The sequence below is a fragment of the Myxocyprinus asiaticus genome, chromosome 20 (assembly GCF_019703515.2).
Source record: "Myxocyprinus asiaticus isolate MX2 ecotype Aquarium Trade chromosome 20, UBuf_Myxa_2, whole genome shotgun sequence".
NCBI classification, from domain to species: Eukaryota; Metazoa; Chordata; class Actinopteri; order Cypriniformes; family Catostomidae; genus Myxocyprinus; species Myxocyprinus asiaticus.
The window spans coordinates 9,939,870-9,955,858 of NC_059363.1; the positions used below are offsets into that span (position 1 = coordinate 9,939,870).

At 36.0% G+C, this 15,989-nt stretch overlaps 1 protein-coding gene across 5 annotated transcripts in view; it reads left to right on the forward strand.

The window, feature by feature from the left end:
• Positions 1 to 15,107, forward strand: part of LOC127411477 (kinesin-like protein KIF13B) — a 72,394-nt gene extending 57,287 nt beyond the window's left edge. For 2 of the 5 annotated variants that reach the window (XM_051647062.1, XM_051647064.1), the window contains 8 exons: positions 654 to 809; positions 4,054 to 4,131; positions 4,242 to 4,295; positions 4,386 to 4,500; positions 5,627 to 5,724; positions 7,535 to 7,600; positions 8,008 to 8,731; positions 9,263 to 15,107. In XM_051647062.1, the coding sequence (XP_051503022.1) occupies positions 654 to 809; positions 4,054 to 4,131; positions 4,242 to 4,295; positions 4,386 to 4,500; positions 5,627 to 5,724; positions 7,535 to 7,600; positions 8,008 to 8,731; positions 9,263 to 9,471 (1,500 nt within the window). In that variant the 3' untranslated portion in view covers positions 9,472 to 15,107. Of the gene's footprint in view, positions 1 to 653; positions 810 to 4,053; positions 4,132 to 4,241; positions 4,296 to 4,385; positions 4,501 to 5,626; positions 5,725 to 6,434; positions 7,601 to 8,007; positions 8,732 to 9,262 lie in introns of those variants that run through there. The other 3 variants (XR_007892287.1, XM_051647063.1, XR_007892286.1) reach the window with 3 other exon arrangements.
• Positions 15,108 to 15,989: the final 882 nt, after the last annotated feature.

A 15,989-nucleotide genomic window follows, 5' to 3' on the forward strand; every position in this document is an offset into this window, starting at 1 on the left:
AATTTAATCCTTAAAATAATAATGATAATTCAGTTTTGTATTATAATAATAAACTTGTCCCACAGTAATAATTTAGTATTATGCAATATTTAACTGGGTTCCGAGAAATTAAGTGAACATCTTGTTCATTCACAAAAAAAAGTTTTTATTTTTTTATTTATTATTAAAAATATATTAAGGTAAATAATGCTTTTTAGTAGCTGATATTATCATTGTATGTGGAATATAAATATAAAAGTGTATATTGATGAAAATGATAAAATCTCATTCTCCCTTGTGCTCATTTAGTGAAAAACTGTGGAGGAAACATGCCCTCATTACTTTAAAATGATTTTTATTTAATGCCTACAATGGCTGTTTGAATGAAACGATGGATCCTCTCATTTAAAAAAAAAAAAAAAAAAATCACTTTTGAACTATTTCAGAGCAAATAAATTATCTGTCTGTCTCTGTCTGCCTATCTATCTATCATCTTCAATTGGCTTAATATCATCAATTGGCTGAAAAATAAAGGGAATTTGTAGCCATATCAGGATTATATTTATGTATATTAGAGTTTATTTATTTTTGTCTGCAAAAGTTCCGTTTTGCTTTGGTAACGATGCTCAACTGAGTCTTGATTACTCTCAGCCTGTATTGTCTGTGTACGTCAGCAGGACAGTCAGAGTTCGGAGGACAGGGAGATGCTCGCCCGTGTGGCTGCCAGTGCAGAGAACCCCAAATCCTCAGACAATGAAGCTGCTATAGAGAAGTACCTGCGGAGTGTTCTGGCCGTGGAGAACATCCTCACGCTGGATCGACTGAGACAGGTCACAGCTATCTTCACAAACATTCTTTATATTTATATATATTATCTGAGAATTGAAGGGATAGTTCACCCAAAAATGAAAATTCTCTCATTATTTACTCACCCTCATGATATCGCACCCTTGTGTGTATGACTTTCTTTCTTCATCAGAACACATTTGAAGAAAAATAGAAGAACCTCTTAGCTCAGTAGGTCCTTAAAATGCAAGTGAATGGAGATTTCTCTTTTGAAGCTCCAAAAATCACAGACAGTTAGCATAAACGCCATCCACACGATACCAGCTGTTAAATGAATGTCTTCTAAAGCGACACGATTGCTTTTGGTGCGAAAAAGATAAATATTTATGTCCTTTTTTTTTTAACTCTAAATCATAGCGGTAAGCGCGTGTGACGTAATCGCATTGGCATTTGAAACACGCAAGAACTGAGTCACAGCCAGAAGAGCAGCGCTGTTTACAAGTGAGAAGGAGGAACGCTGTACAGTAGCTTGGTTGGTTTTGGTTTAGATATGTATTTATCCATTTCTTTACTCACAATGGTGCGTTTGTGTGCTTATCCTGGATGTCTCAACCGAGAGGAGAATGTGAGAAATCCTTCTGTATCATGGCAACGGAATACGTCACACGAGAGACCGCTTGGACTCCACCCTCTCGTGAAGCTTACAACGTTTGATTATAGTTAAAAAGTACTTAAAAATGTATCTTTTTTCGCACCAAAAGTGATCGCAAAAAAGTATCGCTTTAGAAGACATTAATTTAACCGCTGGAATTGTATCTGACATTTATTCGGACTGTCTGTGATTTTTGGAGCTTCAAAAAGAAATCGCCATCCACTTGCATTTTAACCCTCAGGGGTCGACGCATTTTTTCCCTCATAACAGCGGAAACAACTTAAAATACTCCGTCATTTTTGGGCATACAAATAAGTGTAAGCCATCATTAGAGACTATAAAGGGTCTACTTTTATTTGTGTACACTCACAATAATAACAAAACCTTGTGCTTTTGTAAAATAAAGAAAATAAACAGGGTGCGCTTTCAGCCGTCTCTGTCTCCGCGAGCATCTTTCTGAAACACGTCACAAAAATGAACTGAAGCTCCGCAAATATTTATCAGACAAACATGAAATAAATGTCTAAAGAAAGCTTAAAATGTCTACTTTTAAACAAAACAATTCAAATTTAAAACAAATATTCTCCTACAATGTAATCTGTATGAAACAACGCGATGTACAGTTTCTCCTGGCTCAGCTAATTAGCGTTAATGTGATCACACCCACCAGCAGAGCGCGCTATTCATACGGTAATGTGCTGAGGCAATCAATGCAAATGGTAAACGCCTCCAACAATGCCTTAAAAAAACATCAAGTGCATCATCCGATTCATTCACTTTCCTGCGCGTTTGGAAGATGGAATGCTACACAGGCGAGGAAGCTCCTGGATAGTGATGAAGAGTTCACATTTTCCTCAGAAGAAGGGTGGGAATCCGACAATGAACGTTTGAAGAGTGACTTGATCCAGCCGAGGATACAATTTCAAATGAGTAAGTCTTTACTTACATTAGGTGACATGCTATTTTATATAAACATGTACATATTTTACTAGTTGGACTATTTCCAGACTTGCCAGCCAGTATTCAAAATATTGAAATTTGAAATATGTCCTAACAGGCAAGTTTTAGTTGCAATTAAATGTTGTTTTTACTAAAGCAGGTATTTAAATTGTATGCTGTATGATATAAATATGATAAGTAATATGATATAAAAAATAATATGAATGTTTAGATTATATTTTAACTAGTGTTTATGCTGCCTCATGATCAACGAAGCTTGTGCTTGCAAATATCTGTTCGGGTGTAAATGTGTAAAACGTGCTGTAAATATGCCCATATTAGAAAATCAGCATATTAGAATTATTTCTGAAGGATCATGTGACACTGAAGACTGCAGTAATGATGCTGAAAATTCAGCTTTGATCACAGGAATAAATTGCATTTTACAATATATTCATATAGAAAAGTTATTTTAAATTGTAAAAATATTTCACAGAATCACTGTTTTTGCTGTATTTTGGATCAAATAAATGCAGCCTTGGTGAGCAGAAGAGACTTCTTTTTAAAACATTAAAAAATCTTACCAATCTAAAACTTTTAAATGGTAGCGTTGGTCTAAAGTTTTTAAGTAAAGTCTTTATGTAAAGAAAATGTGTTCAGATTACTTCTTTTAACTTAAACTTGATTTTGTGAATAAGCTACAAACAATACATTCAATTATTAAGTCTCCTCACATTCATTCTCTCTCAGGGGAGGGGTCCTCATGTGTGAATAACATCAATATTCATGATCATCCACGCCTCCTCGCATATGGCCTTTCTAACACTAAAAGTGTCTTACAAAAGTTAAATGACTATATTGTTTTGTATGAATGATCAGGATGGTTTTCACATCATTTTGTAGCAAAAACTCTAGGCTACAAGATCCAGTTCTCAAAAGTATTGTGAACAAATGATTAGTATGTGTTATATGGCCTTATTTCAGTGATTTTAAAATTTTAGTTTTTTCAAAAACAATGCATAAACGTTATTTTCTCAAAAATACAAACATGTACATACATGTTGCTCACATATTGTAGCCCAGTTTTTGCTGAATACAGTGTTATCACTGTAGAACATTAATATGTTTTTAAGCAACTGAAAAAAGCACAAATGTCAAGGCATGTCAAAACTTCTCCAGGGCCCAAAACACCCTCAGACCCCAGAGGGTTAAGGACCTACTGAGGTAAGATATTTTTCTATTTTTCTTCAAATGTGTTCTGGTGAAGAAAGAAAGTCATACACACCTGGGATATCATGAGGGTGAGTAAATAATGAGACATTTTCATTTTTGGGTTAACTATCACTTTAAGATTTTATTTATTATAAGCATGCTAGACTCTTTAGTTATCATTTTTTATTCCAAATTGCATCCGATTAGTGTTTTGGAAGTAGTGATGTCACATTGATAAACTGCAGTATTTAATTAAAAATATATTTCACTACTAAAAACTAACCATAAAACTCAGCAACTTCTGGGAACACTTTTGAATGATGCCTCAAAGAAATGCGTTCCCCATGAATCTGATTTCCCCATGCTTTTGCACAGCTATCTCACTTCAGTTCTGTTTTCATATGCCTCCCATGTTGTCCTGTATAGTAATTCTGTTAAATAATGTAAATCTTGTAATTCTGTTTTTTTATTATTATGTGTTACAGGAGGTGGCAGTGAAGGAGCATTTGGCAGGTAAAGGCAAATGCAGCAGACGCAGTCTTAGTTCTCCCAGTGTACATCGGGTAAGTGTACATCTGTAGCCTTAAAGTCGGCTAGAGAGAAATGTTAAGAACAGTCAGCATCAGAATCTGGCACATTCTCTAAATTCAAAACGTCCCTCTCTCTCCTGCAGTTATCTGGAAGCAAACAGGATTTGTCTCTAAACTCTGTACTGGATGACAAAAAGGTAAGACTATAAAAGAAAGTGAAAATAAGACATGGTCACCACAGGAAACTGTTCATTTGTAACCTCTGACATCCATTTTGCTTGTATAAGAATCTATGGGAAAGTCAGCAAGATATCTTCATGACATCCTCCCAGTTCAGCAAAACACGACCATCTAGACCTCCTACACCTCCTATGCAGAGTCCGAATCAGGACCCTGAGCAAGGTAATGGCAAAATAGCCCCTCATAAAGTGAGTGGTACAAGATATGGTCAGGTTTGTCTGCAATAAAACAATCTTCCTCTTCCGTTTCCAGCATCATTTGTTCCTTATTCGACTGTCCTTGAAACTTACTGCATTATGTTCTGCATATGTGATGCGTGCAGCAATGTGTTGGATTTATTTCCGCCTGGTCTTGTTGTCATTCCTCACCTGGTTTACTAATTAGTTATTTAGCTAATGCATTTACCTGAATTGATGTACTGTACTTTTAACCTGATGCTGCTCAATGGCACAATGGTGATTGTTCATGAATCGTTTCTTGCGTGGTTCAAACCATCTTCTTTTCGATTACCAGCACTGGATCTTTAAATTCAACATGAAATCAAAATCGACTCTTATGTATTTTTTTTCAATAAATGTTCTTGGTCTTTTTGTGCATTATATATTGCACATTATTGTGAAGAAAAGCTTGTTTGTCTTCATAAATGTTAATCAAAATGCAATAACTTGCTCCACCTTTGAAATGGCTTTTTGCCTTTTTTGATGTCATTAAAACCACTATCATAGAGACTGTGCCCTATTAGCTGTGCTAGTCCATTCTGGAATGGAACACCCACTTTTCATAATTTAAACAATTCCAAATGGATAAAATGTAACTCTGTCTTGTTTCACTTAGAAATGAGTCACATGCGGAAGTAAAATGGGTTGTGAATGCCATTTCATCTAACAATTAGGGTAAACTTTCATCTCACAAAACTGCTCAGCTGGTCGTAGCTATAAATTCTTAGTAGAGAATTAGAATTTTGAATGTTGTTCATTACTGATGCCAAATTAGCAAACTAAAAAGGATTAAAACTGGCACCACAGTGAAACTGGAATAAAAGCAAACTCTCCCAGTCTCGTTCCACTATAGCTTCTTTTCACCCTGTCTTTTTGTGATCGGCCAAAAATGTCAACTTGACATTTTTGTTAATATGACTTATCTTTCAACATCTTGCTTCATCTCTTTCACATCTGTTCCTTTCTCACTGTCTCTGTCGTCTCTTTCCATACTTCTACCTTGCTTGTTTGTCTCTTACCCGACACACCCACAGGTTTATCAGGGCTTGCTGCTTCTTATATCTCCCCAGTAAAGGCCCTGGTCCCTCAGATGCCCAAGCTGCTCAAGTCCCTGTTTCCAGTACGCGATGACAAGAAAGATTTGAGACCCTCTCCACACTCCCAGCAGGTTTGGCTACATTTGTCTCTATTGGTCACAATTTTATTGAGTAATGCGAATGTCTAAATGGATGATGGAGCTTGCTTGGAGTGAATCCCATGACATAGGCAAGAAATGTCCAGGTCATAGTTCTTCCCAAAACCAAATTTCTATTTTGCATGAAGAAAATAATTTCATTTTGAGGTTGTAAAAATGTGTTGCAAAATAGTTGTGATATTATTTTATGATAATTAAGCACATCTAACCCCCCCATATAAAAAAAAAATCCCTACTAATGATGGACAATTGTAAGTATATATTATTGTAGTATTTGTTGTACTTAATTCACGCTGATGTAATTGAAAGGACTTCTTGTTCGCTAAAGTAAATAATTTTTTTTTTTTTTATATTTTCATTGTACTAAAGCCAAAATAAATTATTAATATATTTACTTAAGTTGACAGTTTATCTTTCTTATGCTGGAGTAAGATGTTAGATGTATAAACCTGAAGAGAAAATATTATTATTATTATTAATATTTTATTTAAAATATTTATATGTATTGTGAAAAAAAAGCAATTTTTAATAATATTTGAAATTCTATGCCAATTTATTTTTATTTATGATTTCTTACTATGGCTGTCGATACAATGATAAGTGTGATTAATGATTTCAGAATGAAACGGTTTTAATGTCAAATAATGTCAATTTTTTTTTTTCTCTCTGAATTTTTTTTGCAGACCTCCTAGCACCCCCTTGCAGCCCCCAGACCCCAGTTTGAAAACCCCTGCTCTAGAGTAATGAGATTGTGATTGTGTTTGCTATTACAGTAATGAGAATTTTAAGGACAAATGTGCTTATTTGTTACGAAAATAATGCCACACTGCAAAATCTTAATGTTCCTAAAACTTGCCTTCATTTTCTTAATGCAAAATATAATTTCCTTTTGATCTTGGTGTGAAGACTTTAATTTCCTTCTTTATTTGTCATTCCTTTTCCAAAGTTCTGACAAGCTTTTGAATTAATCTATTTATTCTACAGAGCAGCAATACCTAAGCTTGCAAATGTTTCAGCATGTAAATTCCCAAGGAGTGTGGTGACAGTACTCCAATAGGATGATTCATGAAAAAAAAAAAAAAAATATTATTTGAAGCATCTGCCATAAAAACCACTGAATTAGTGCCTATAAAGCCTGTCAGAAGTGTGCTGCTTTTAGATGAGTAAATCATACAAGGTAATCAAAGAGGGATGCAAATGCTCTTTACCAGTTTAATTTCAGTCAATTTGAGATACTAGCTTAATGTAGTTCTGTCTCCTAGCTCCCTCATTTCCATGTAGACAGAAATTCCATACGCCACTACATTGCCAATATATCCATGAGATGTTATCATTCCCGTACGACACAAATTAAGTCTTAAATTTAAGCCTTATTCGTTGCTGGTGGATTTTTTGGTTTCCTATGATTAAAACAGTGTCCTCATTTTGTCAAAGTAGATCATGTCAGAGTAACCTGAATATATGTTAGGCTAGAGTCCATAGATAAACTGCTGTGTTTAATTTCCCCAAGATTAATTGTCAAGACGTACCCTTTCATCATATCTCCCAGCATTCTTTCGATGAAGGCGTAGAGGGAAAAAAAAACACATACAGTGATATTTCATTTTGTATATCACTCCTCCCCGGCACGCAGACTTTTTGATCTGTCAGTACTTTAGATCAAACATAGTCCAAATGCTCCAGACATAAAAAATGAGCCTGTGACACTTAAATCGAGCTTGGGGCTGAACATCATTACCGAAATCGTAAAAACGTATTTAATGTGTTCCATTCATCTCGCCAGCTTATGCCACGAATAATGATGCAAACAGCCAACAGCCCCGATGAAGGAAGAATAAGAATAGAACCGGTAAGTAGATCACAAAACGACATGCTCTGTCTTTGGCAAAATTAAAGGCATAGTTCACTCAAATGAAAAATCCATTATCAATTACCCACCCTCATGTTGTTCAAACCAGTATGACTTGCTCCCTCTGTAGATCACAATAGGAGATGATAAATAATGACTGAATTTTCATTTTTGTGTGAACTTTCCCTTTAAATAAATATGAATGATGAAATGTTACAAACTTGTATTTTGCAAAGTATAGCCATGGAAGATATTTTGAGATCCCTGTCTATCTCTCCGGCATGTGATGTAAATTGCATGCTATTAAATCTGTAGTTCTCCAAGCATGTGTTCTCTGTGTGAGAGTCAGGTGGTAGATTGAGGTATAGTTAAATGTTCCTTGTGGTTTTGGACGTGCTTCCCTGTAGGTTACAGTAGTAGGGAAGAGTTCTGCTTCAGACAGACACCAAGATGGCCCTGATGCCCAATCCTCTATGCATGATCCGCATGACCTGCCCCTGAGCCCCATCAGCGAGGCCTCCAGTGGCTATTTCTCTACTAGTGTCTCCACTGCCACCCTTTCTGACGTCTCCATTGCTTGCGGGGACCTTACCCCTACCCCCAGTACTCAGATGGGCCCTATAGCATCCAGTCACAGAGGCGACAACAATGAAGACAGTCTACCAACACCTGTTAATCCCTTTATTGCTCCTGTAGAAGCTGGGCTAAAGTACGACCCCATTGAGGAAACTCTGAGCCTCAAAAATACCCAGGTGGCTCTCAGGAATGGTGTCACCTCTCAGCAAGAAGAGCTAAAGGCAACCCCTCCCCAAGTGTTAAGTACCTCCACAGATAACCCTTTCTCCCTCCAGAAGGTCAGAGCCAATGAACTCAGGTCTTTCACTAGCATTCTTGGTCAGGAACAAGGAGACAGTGGTGGAAAAGCGACCATAACACAAAGTCGGCAAACCAACAGTCTGGAAAAGCTCGAGATAACCTCTGATGAGGATGTGGAACCCAAGGAATTTGCTTGGCTCAAGGTAGGAGGAAGAGTAACTGTGGGAACTAACAAGTCTGGCACTGTTCGCTACATCGGCCCGACACACTTCTCAGAAGGCATCTGGGTCGGGGTGGAACTAGACACTCCCTCAGGTTAGTCTCATTGATATTTGTGGACTCTTTTCATATTTCTGAGTTTAGAACGTGGAAGTAAACAACAGTGATGAATGGGAGAGCACAGCAAAACTTAATTTTGCATCCCCATTTGCTTCAACAGCAAAAGAAAAAACACCACTAATATCTGTCCAAGTATACATGACACAATGCATAATCAAATATTTGAAGGAAGGACATCAGCTGAGGAAGTACCCGTTATACAAGTCACGAGTCATCTCTTTCTTTTGGAGCATGCGTACAATGCAGAGGCTAGTTGCGGGCCGATTAATATGTACACGTGCTGGACAAAGCTGAGCTGCAATCGAATTCTAAGTCTGTTTGTCCAAATGTGCAAAAATTGGACTGCCAGATGGATTAAATGTTTATATGATATTTAAGTCAGAAAGAAATCAAACTGTGCATGTAAATGTACTGTGAAAAGGATCCAATATCATACAATTTTTCTGAGATGTTTGTTTGGTGAGACAAGAAGTACTAACTTGTCCCCTTATGTCCTTTATCTACAAGGTAAAAATGATGGTTCCATTGATGGCCACCAGTATTTCCGCTGCAGCCCTGGTTATGGAGTGCTAGTACGTTCTGATCGGTTAATTCGACGGGAAGCTTCCAAAAGTCACGCCAAAAATCGCCGCAGTGGGGAGTTAACTCAGCAACTTCGGGGAGGGGCCAGCACTGCCATTCAGAAAGGGGAGAATCGCAAATCTTGGACCAGCTAATTGACATTGAGTTGACCAGGATGCAACTAAAATGTTATTGCAGATGAACTCCAATTACAGAATATAAATCTACTGGAGGATCCACCTACATTCATCACTGTGCTGGGGCTAATCTTCTTTCTGAGACCCAACTTTGCATGGAGGTGGTACAACATCACTTTAAGTGCTATGTGTAACACATGGGTGGGATATGACTGTTGTAAATGGTATGCAATATCATGGGTCACCTCGAGATTATCGTAAATATTCATTCAGAATGAATGAGGCTCCCTCTTCTTTGGGGTCAACCCATCATTCTCCTTGTGCTCTAGTTTTATCAAGAATCCATTTTTGGACTGATATTTTAAATTAAGCTTGATTCATCTTCCTAGCTCAGTCAGTTATTGATTTTTTTTTTTTAGTCCTTGTTAACACTAGCAAGAACATGTTGGTCAAGGGCTTGGTCTGTGTGGAAGAGATTATCTCAGGGATCAGACAAAGTTATTGGATATATGTGTAAGATGGCAAGGTGGGTTTTCAGCTTGAAGCCACTGTTGAGGGGGTATGCATGTATTTACTGTAAGTGCATCCTTCTATTTAAAAAACAAAAACAAAAAATGGGTGTTGCCCTGAGCAGGTAAATGCAGGTAGTTGATGTCGGTTTGTTCATTTTAAGTGCTACTATTACTGGGTCTGTGATTGGAGGACATAATCCACACAACCATTTTTTTTTTTGTTTTTTTTTTGGTATGGTGCCATATGGTGTCACGATCAGTATGGAACTAGCCATTGGATCCGTCATTGTATGGGGAGAAACTTTTTGACGTGATTGAATTGGCACATTGTTTATATTAACTGGCTTAATGATACTTTAACTTAATGGACTGATGATGGACTGAAATAAACTTAAGAAGGGCTTATTTACAACACTGAAATACAACCTGGTAGGTTGGTGCGCATTTTAGTAAGCAGCCTTTTAATTAGAATGGGGTTATTGCAATTACTTCATCAGAAGGCAAAATTGTAATTATTTGTACTGCAATTTCCCGAAAAGTAGCACAGTTTTTATTATTTGATTGACTTTGAAAGTTCTTTCACCAGAAGGTCACAGTAAAAACACATTCCAGTTTCAAATTTAGCTTTGGAGCTAAAGAATTATGTGTTGAAACAATTACTGGTTAATCTTATTAATTACATTTAAAATGTCATTTAATAAAAATAAAATAAAATTTTTTTTAGCAAACTGTATCATAAAATGGACACATTTATAGTGTTTTAATAAGGAGTACGGTTCCATATAATGCCCTGAAATTCACATCATAATGGAGAAAAAAGACGTGTTACTCCATTCTTTTTATATTCTATTTTTGTGGAAGTCCTCTAATGATTTCTGAAATCTAATGCAATATCAAATTATTAAAATATATTTTAATGGTTGTAGGTATGTATATTGATTTTGTGTAAAAAAAATCCCATGAATGGAAAATTAATTTGCACATTTGATTTATAGTAGCTTATGTGCCCAAAGGGTACTTACAGTAGTTTTATTCTAAATTAACTTAAACTAACCAATGATCCACTGTAAATCTGCATTTCACTGGATTTGTTGCTGAAGTCAAAAGCATTTTTTAAATTTTGATCCGAGGAAAGATGCATTTTTTCCACATTCATGAGTTTCAAATTGCCTTTGATTTGTGTTTACCTGCAGAGTGGTGTCTAGATGTTTGTGTTCAGATGTAAAAAATGGGTTGAGGTCTTTCCATCTTGTAATTTATCTTGATCTGTGCCTCATTCATCATGGAAGAAAAGAAACGCACACATGGAACACGACTTCATTGCTGCTTTTATTAGCAACCCCAGTGGCTTCAGACAAGAAGATATTTAGGCCTGACTGGTCGTATTAGTGTCTACTTGTCCTACTAAAGTTAACACAAATGCTCTGAGGTGCTTGTTTGTCCTTTTTCTTTGGTCTTTGACTAACAATAGTTCACTCCTCAGTGATGCCAGTGATGGAGTTGTTTTATTTGGAATCTAAAGTCTCAAAAGATGTCTGTTTATTGACGTAATACATTTCAGTAGTAGCATTCTAAATGCTTATAGGGACTCATACAACATGGTCTCTTATGGTTTGTCACCATAAAAGGGCAAGTGAACTTAATTGGAGACATTTTCAATAAGCTGATCCCCTTACATTTCAGAACATAGATACTATTAGCTAGATTTATATTGGTGTACTAGGTGTTCACGTGCAATTAATAATTTGTCTTACCATGTCAATAAATCCTAAACACATTGTGATCAATCTCAGTAGGTCTCCAGTAGTGTTAATGAGACCATGACCTATCATGTGGATTCCTGAAGTGGCATAGATCTAAACCCATATCTGAGCAACCACACAGTGGCCTTTTGAAGCATTCAATCCGGGACTCTTCTGACTTAATGCAGGTGTGGATTCTAGTGCTCTTCTCCTGTTTGAAATCCTTCCCATTCAGAGCACAAGGAGAACAAGATTTTAAAAGGATCTATTGGCCCTGCTGTCGCAGTGTTTACACAGATGTCAAAGTTCTTGGCAGGAAGTTGCTGCTCCACTTCTGTTTTGTTTCCTTTTCTCCCTTTCTGAGCATTTGGTGGTCTCCTCCTTTGTCTTGAGTAGCAATGGTGTGTGCCTCATCCTGGAGTTTTGATGATTTTATGTTATTAAAGATGTCCATATTTGTTGATTATATGGAGCAGTTGGAACAGAGTATATGTGTGTGTGTGTGTGTGTGTTGTATATAGTCACATCTTAAGAGTTCAATCTGAGCTCAATTTGGGTTTGATTAATTTCATTATCTGCAATTCTATGCTGATATCCAAAGAATAATCATGTATAATAATTCATTTATAATTTCTTTTCTATTGACTGTACAATAATCTGGCTGTAAAGGAAAAATAAAGTGAACTGATTTACACATTTGTCTTGTTACTAGTACTTTTGTAAAAATGTATGTCTGCTGCTTGCTCAGTTTGGTCCATTAAAAATTTGCAAACAGTTCTTGAACATTTTATCAACCTGCGTGCAGTCAGTTTAAACTTGCAAAATGGAAGTTTACTTGAATAATTTACTACCATTTACCATTTACTACATGAATAATTTTCATAGGCCATAACTGTATGTACAGAAATCCAGATTCATTTCAGACTTAAAGACACATTGGAATAAAAAAAAAAAAAAAGAAAGAAAAATGTTTTTATAACATATCCTGGAGTTTTGACAATTTTGTTATAAAAATGTCCTCACTCCTATGTATTATGTACTAATATTTTAAATATGATACTGGAATTTTAATATCATTATAGGTATGATACGCTCAAAAAAACTATTTTTAAGATTTACACATTTCAGTTTCAAAAACTGAATTGCATAATCTTTATAAAAAAAAAATGTTATCCCCTTTTCTCCCAATTTGGAATGCCCAATTCCCACTACTTAGTAGGTCCTTGTGGTGACGCGGTTACACACCTCAATCCGGGTGGTGGAGGACAAGTCTCAGTTGCCTCCGCTTCTGAGACCGTCAATCCACGCATCTTATCGTGTGGTTCGTTGTGCATGACACCACGGAAACTCCGCATGTGGAGGCTCATGCTACTCTCCGCGATCCACGTGCCCCATTGAGAGCGAGAACCACTAATCGCCACCAAGAGGAGGTTATGTCACCCATGTGACTCTACTCTCCCTAGCAACCGGGCCTATTTGGTTGCTTAGGAGACCTGGCTGGAGTCACTCAGCATGCCCTGGATTCGAACTCGCGACTCCAGGGGTGGTAGTCAGTGTAAATACTCGCTGAGCTACCCAGGCCCGAATTGCGTAATCTTTAACAAAATTAAGTTCATACAACAACACAACTCATCTCTTAATTTTTTTTTAAAAAGGCTTCATTTAAATGCATTGAAAAGTTTTCAGTTTAAGCAACCCGATCTCATGAGAACTCGTAAATTATTTACGACTTGGCTATTTCGTATGATCTCATACGATGTTGTTTGCTTAAACTCACCACGTGAAAACTCCCGGATGTCTAATGCGGAAGTGAGCACGAGTTCCGTGCATGAGGCGTTAAGGACATGCTTATTAATATTATGCCCTCACCCAAACCCCTTATCTAAACTTAACCGATCAGTAGAGTGTGTAAACATGATAGGAATCTGTTGTGTGTGACAGAAGCAAGTAATTGTCGCGTATTAGATGGAAACGATGTCCAGCGACGTCAATAGCTGTAGTGAAAGTCATAGGAATTCAAACGAGTGCAGTCGCACGATATCATACGAATTAGCCAAATTTAGAACAGTCGTATGAATCCTGACGATTTCGCCATGAGAGAGTGTTGGTTTAAGTCTCAATTTGAGTAACAATTTATTTTTTATTTCATAACTGTAATTTTTAGTATTATTATAATGTAAAAATGTGCACAACTTTTTGTTATATCAAGATTGTTCTTGAGTAATGTTTAAAAAATGTGTGCAATTAAACAATGTTTTTTTCTGCTCATTAGAACTTTATTCTCTAGAAGGTACAGTTTGAAAATAAAAACAACTTAAAAACAAAGTTTGAAAACAACCAAAAGTGTCAAAACAAAACCTAAAAAAGTAACAAGGCATATGCGTTTTATACTACATATTAATTACAGAACAGTCTACTGTCCAAAAAAGGCACTAAATTCTGTAATAAGAGATACATGATTACACTATTTTAAGTTAATACAACAGTGATATATTTTTTATACTCAGAATATATTTATATATATTTCATAAATTCACATATTGAACATGGACAGATTTAAAAACACAGTCAAACTGTTCCCTCATTCTTTCAAGACTGACGTCTGATCCAAAACTCTTTTCAAAACTCCCTTAAGATAGGATTCTGAATTTACTAGGCAATAATCCATTATTTTGTAGCTCAATACTGTTTCTTAGAAAGTGTTTAAGGAGGGGCTCGTTAGTGAGATTGGACTGTCTGTATTCTCCAATAAAATATATAAGACTACAAGATTGCAGTGCAGGGACATACAGTGGCCCCAAAAAGTATTTGGATGCTTAAGCTGAACTTATAAATGCACGAATTCCTTTGCATTTGAGAACAAAACATCAAACCAGTTTGCATTTATTGTACAGAAAGATAACATAAAGTGTTCTTTCTTTACAATAAATGCAAATTGGTTTGATGTTTTCTTCTCAAATGCAAAGGAATTCATGCATTTTAAAGTTTAGCTTAAGCGTCCAAATACTTTTTGGCCACTGTAAATCTACTGAGCGATGATACCTCATAGTGAAAAAGGAGACCAGCACACAGCTACATATGCTTCCATATATTTTAATAAATTAATCAAACAGCGTTTTTTTTGACCACTGAGGTCTTAATCAGGCCTGAACTGTTACCTTTTTTGATCGTGCACTTGCCCTTAATTGTTTTGGATGTGTGCACACTACCTCCATTTTCAGTCCATTGTGCCAAAGCCAGTTGGCAATAGAAAAAAAGCGCTACTTTAGGTTTCAGGGATCTACAATTTTTTTTTTTTTAGCCATATATATGATTGGCAGGTTGCAATACTGTTTATTGTCAATTGCTTATAATAGTTTTCTTTCCTCACAACTTCTAAACATAAAATCTAATCTAATGCCTTCTAATTTAATTTGGATGAGGCCAATTGAAACAGACAATTACTGTCTTTATACAAAATTATACTGTCATTTAACAATCTGATTCATTAATCGTAATTGCAGAAATTGCATTGGAAGATTAATTCTTTCCCTAAATTGGTGCAGTCTTTTCAATATTTCTTTTCTTTTTTTTTTGTTTTTTTTCTTTTTTTTTTACATGCGATATACAGTATAGGATTTCTTTTGCTCAGAAAGGGTATTTGATTCTATCAAGAACACAAAAGACAATGTTTTAACTGATTGTTCGAGATAAAATTCTGCAAGGCATGGCTGGAAAACAATATGAAATTCTCATTTGATGGGTTTATCTGCTGGGCAGAATTTTTCTAAGGCAAGGAATCTCATGATTACTTTTCTCATTTCATTTCTGAATAATATTCTCTTATTAATATACATATTTCAGCAAGTAGATCTCTGATGTGTTAACATTAAGCTTATATAGATTTTTGGAATAATGTATCCAGGGACAGAAGCACTTAAAGGGGTAGTTCACCCAAAAAATGAAATTTCATTCTCATCTCATCATTTACTCACCCTCATGGCATCCTAGATATGTATGACTTTCTTTCTTCTGCAGAACACAAATAAAGATTTTCAGAAGAATATTTCAGCTCTGTTGGTCAATACAATGCAAGTGAATGGTGGCCAGATCTTTGAATCTTCAAAAATTACATAAAGGCAGCATAAAAGTAATCCATACATCTCCAATGGTTCAATCCATATATTCAGAAGTGATATAAGTGTGGGTGAGAAACAGATCAATATTCAAGTATTTTTTTTTACTATAAATCTCCACCTTTGACCAGTAGGTGGCCATATACATGAAGAATGGGAATCGCCAA